Consider the following 4,868-nt stretch of genomic DNA (forward strand, 5'->3'; position numbering starts at 1 on the left):
GTCCGTACTTGGGGAACTTCTGTAGAGTGACTGGAGCGTGGCGTGGGTGCTCAAGGTAAGTAAACGAAAAAATGCTCTCTTAATTTTTATTAGCACATAATACAAACATAACATTAATATAATCTAGAAATTTTGCAATATATATAAGTGAACTTTAAACTAAGGCTGTCCGTGACGTATGTTACTGAGGCTATAGTGTCCGTAAGGTAGAGTATCAAAGCTGTTTGATAAAATTTGTCGTTTGTCATTATAAGGATTTAAAGCAATTTTATTTTGTTCAACGCTATAAATTTCATGATTATAGGAACGAATAGACCGTTGGGTTACCGAAGTGATTTTAAAATTTTTTAAGCATTCGACGTAATCGTTAAAAGTTAATTTGTTACGGACAATAGTATGTTTCACTCCTTTCGCTTTTTTGGTAACCTTTCCATCTTGAATTTTAAAACTGTACATTTTTGACCTGAGTCCAACAAAATGAGAAATAATTTTTCCATTAGCTTCATCCTTCATTAGTCCTAAGACTTTTTTATTTGTCGGAGGGATATTGTATGGATTGTTGGTAGGATAATCGGAAGTATCAAATTTCGTTAGATCTCTCTTTATGATTTCTTCATAAACGTCATTACAACAGAGTTCGTAAATAAAACTGTCGGTGTCCATGTACATGAGCTTGCACCGATCAACTCCCATTTTCGGTAGCATGTACTCATAATGAAAATCGTACATGTATATTTTAGACAAGTCTAAAATTGCCATGCCTATGTACAGTGGTTTATTGAAACAGATTGAAGACTTTTTCAGTTCAATAATAACAAGGTTTTCATCTAGAATTAATCTGCTATGAAACCTAGGACTAGAAATAAAATTTTTTGCACCATAACGTCCTTCCCAAGATTTAACAATTTTAACTACGCGGTGCTTTCGAATATTTTCCATCGTTTTCCCAAACACCGCGTTATTAAACAGCTTGAATAAATTTTTTTCAAAAGTTGATTGAGCTTGTGTTCGAAACCCGTTATTTAATTCAATATAAGATTTTAACCATGGTGACTGGTTAAACTTTAAAATTTTGTGAATTTTTGTCGGAACTAATCCATGTTTTAACATTTGCTTTAAATTCCTATAATGAACAATATAATTTTGTTTATGAAACAGAGTGGTCATTAATTTGGGTAATTTCGATTGTGGCGGTTTAAGATGTTCAGGTGCGAAAGGAAAGTCCTTATGCGTGTCATGTAACTTATTTGGGTACTGTAAATCTACCTGCAAAATATACCCTACGGGGGAATCGTCAGGAATAGTTAATACGTCAAAATTGGTATCTTCTATCCATTCGAAGCCTCCGTAAGGTAAAGGTTCACACATTGCCTTTCCGTACAAATTGTTCACATCTAGGTAAAGAAGGTATTTAGACGGTTTTACAGGATCATAGTCAAACATGTACTTGTTGTTTGCTTCTGAATATCTACTGCTATACACAGAAACGCCACCACGAATACCTTTTTCAATAAACATTATTTGATCGATATCGTGTAATAACTCCAACTTGCATTTAGTGTACTTTAACATACAGTCCCAAGTATATCCGGGCATGGTAAAATACCATGAAGGATCGAGATTATGAGTTGAAATACAATTTAATCTGAAATGTTCAAAAATATCAGCTAAAAGTATAACATCAGTTTTTAAATACAAATCTGAATATTCTCCCAAAGTCTGAATATTAAAAGAATCCCATACCTTCGATGCATGACTATATTTTTCGTCGTCAATATGCGAATCTTCTAGTTTATTATAGAAATATTCCTTGGATGGTAAAGTTTTTTCATCAAGTTTATCAATACTATCAATATAATCATAGCAAAACACACCTTTACACGTTAAGAGTTTAAATTTTTCTTCCGTCACATCTAAAAATTGACTTTTTAAAAGTTTTAAATTTTCGGGTTGCATCGATTTTGCAAGTTCATCGAGAGAAGCCCCCAAAAATCTATACGAATCAATATAGCGAAATTTAATGTCATTTTCTGTTACATGATGGGTGAATGAAATATATTTTTCTTTGTTAATAGGTAGTACACTTAAACATCTTTTTTTACATAAAAGTTTGATTAAAAAATGAGAATCGTATCCGGAAAGATTCTGGAAAATTATCGGCACCACAAACTGCTTACGAAAATTTAAATTGCATACTGAATGAGCAAATCCTCTGAAAATACCCGTGAAATGATCATGATCTCGAATAATTTCATCTTTAGGGGAAAACGGTTTTTCACAAATGTGACACCTTTTAGCCATTGATAAATCAAGTTGGATGTTCATTGGAGTGTTTTTCTTTGTTTCATTATAAATAAATTTCGACAGTTCAATCATTTCATTAACAAACCATTCAACACAGTTAGTACCTCGAAACATTTTGAACTGAGATAAAGAGTCATTATATGCACATTTGATGAAATATCCTACACTAAAAGGAATGTGTCTTTGATATTTACCTAAATCATTCGAGAAAGAAACGTTTTCCAATTGACTTTCGAAATCAGCATAAATAACAAATGGGGCTTTTTGTTGATAAACATGATTTTTAAACTCTATAAAGTCGTATTTGGGAAACGAAATATGACAGTCATTCAACTTAGTGCACAATACTTCATGTGTTAATAATTTTTGATGGTTGGAAAAATAATTTAAACATCTATCACAAATAAATTTACGTTGTTTATGTTTGTTTAACTGACTGGATAATAATCGTGATAAATCTTTAATCCAGCAATAGTGATAGATAATATTGGTATCTTCTTCTTCTACTACTGCATCTGTGGGAACCGGATTATAGTCATTTAATTTAGGATAATATTTGTTCTGAATTAAAAGCAAATTAATATGTTTGTTTAGTTTTTGAGGTGTTAATCTGACTGGAACTACTGCATAGAATGTTGTCGGTACCGTTGACATTTTTAAAGCGTAAACATTTACCGATATATCGTTTAATTTTTCAAATTTATATATTTTGTTTAAAGGCATAGGCATTTCTAAATTTGTGGTATTTAAAACAGTGCTGTAATGTGGATATGAAGTAATACGATTATTGTTATTTATAACAGGATAAATAGCACTAACAATCGACCAATAGAAACAGGCTTGATCGTCATTTTGAATATTAATGCAAGCCCGTTTCTTTGAAATTTCTTTAGGTAATTTGATAAAAGTTGAACCGCTACCCATTTCAAATTTATTAATATTAATTTCTAAATAATCGATTTTTTGTAAAGCAAAGCCTGAATCACGTTCCTGAAATTCTGACAGTTGGTTTAATACTTGATCTTGGATATTTTCGCGAAACCAGCCAAGTAAATTCGTTCCCACATCAATGATTGCATAGTTTGTATTAAAATAGAAAATGTTAATTATTTCCTTATCCCCAGATTTTTTAATAAACTCCCCACAAAATGTGGAAGCTACCTTAATAACTGGATTTTGTTTTAAAAACTCTTTTATCTTCGTTTCAAATAAAAGAGAAGAATCGTTTAAGAATTGATTTATATCCTTATGCGTCAAATTAATAATAACATTCGATGTTACATTTTGATTGAAACATGAAACCACGTTTTCCCACGAAATCCTACTTTCAACATTACTTGTTTCTCGATTTAATCCCTCTATATTTTCTAGTTTTAGTCGAAGTAGTTTTTTAATTACATTTAATTGATGTAAATTTGTCTGCAATTTGCGGTGCATACGATATGGTAAACCACCTTTACCGATTAAATTATTACAAAGGATAATCAATTTTTGCACTCGGTTCAACCAAACAGTTAGGTTTCTCTTACATAATTTATTAATTTGGTGTCTAATTTTTTTAAAACCTGTAATAACATCTAAGGATTTTTTCAACAAGTTATCCGGATCCATGATACAATACCCTTTCTGTTGCTGCTGCTGCTGCTGCTGCTACTAATTCTTCAAGCCAAACAGATTTCGAATAAAATCAGCGGATTCGGATGTCCTATGTCTTTTGTTCCCCTAAAGACAAGGGCGTATTTTCCTTCGACAAAGTTATGCAGCTGCGGTTCAAACGTCTCAGTCACTCTTCGAGGGAGGAATACCACAGTGGTTTCCAAGTGTAATAAAATGTTTTTACCGTATTTGGTATTCGAAAGTGTAGCTTTATAGATCAAATATTTTTCATTAATTGTTAAATCTTGTAGTTTAACCAGTGCTTTATCATTCTTTACAAGACACACTTGGTTTAGTTTTTCCAAATCCATTCTGTTTTAAAATTTAAAGACTTTAGTCATTTACAGTTAAAAAAACTTTCACTTACGTTAAACACTGCAAAATCAAACACCGTAAAAACTTTCAAGTTTGACTGTCTGCAACAATCTCCTTTACTTCCACTCACATTAACCACTGTAAATTCAAACACTATGAACCTTTAAGTTTGACTATCTGCAATAATCTACTTTGCGATATTCCCAGATGGAATTATTTATACCTCTGCGGATGCAATCTTCCTTTAAATTAAAAGTATTGATATATTTCATCGGGAAAAATAAAGTGGTTTCATGTTGCAAATATAAATCATTTTCATGGGATTATGTAAATTAGTCTTTAATGCTAGGAAATATAGAACTTACATTCTATTAAATCATTCCCCGGATAGAAGTACTGACTCCTGTATATGGACTAATTGCATCATTCTCGGATTGTATTTTTATTTACACCTCTTTGCAGATGCTGTCTTCCTTTAAATAGAAAGTATTGGTATATTTTATGTTACAAATATAAATAATTTTCATGGGATTACGTCAATTAGTCTTTAATGAAAGGAAATATAAATCTTACATTCTATTGAATCATTTTGA

At 31.3% G+C, this 4,868-nt stretch overlaps 1 protein-coding gene across 1 annotated transcript; it reads right to left on the reverse strand.

Moving 5' to 3' along the window:
- Positions 1–1,266: 1,266 nt before the first annotated feature.
- LOC136350068 (uncharacterized) lies at positions 1,267–3,846 on the reverse strand (the record flags this gene model as incomplete). The annotated part of the gene is made up of 3 exons (XM_066301592.1): positions 2,223–3,846; positions 1,575–1,913; positions 1,267–1,502 (listed from the first exon to the last, which is right to left on the reverse strand). Coding segments are annotated over exons 1-3 (2,094 nt in total), but the record flags the coding sequence as incomplete, so codon positions are not given.
- Positions 3,847–4,868: the final 1,022 nt, after the last annotated feature.

Source organism: Euwallacea fornicatus, unplaced genomic scaffold (genome assembly GCF_040115645.1).
Source record: "Euwallacea fornicatus isolate EFF26 unplaced genomic scaffold, ASM4011564v1 scaffold_96, whole genome shotgun sequence".
NCBI classification, from domain to species: Eukaryota; Metazoa; Arthropoda; class Insecta; order Coleoptera; family Curculionidae; genus Euwallacea; species Euwallacea fornicatus.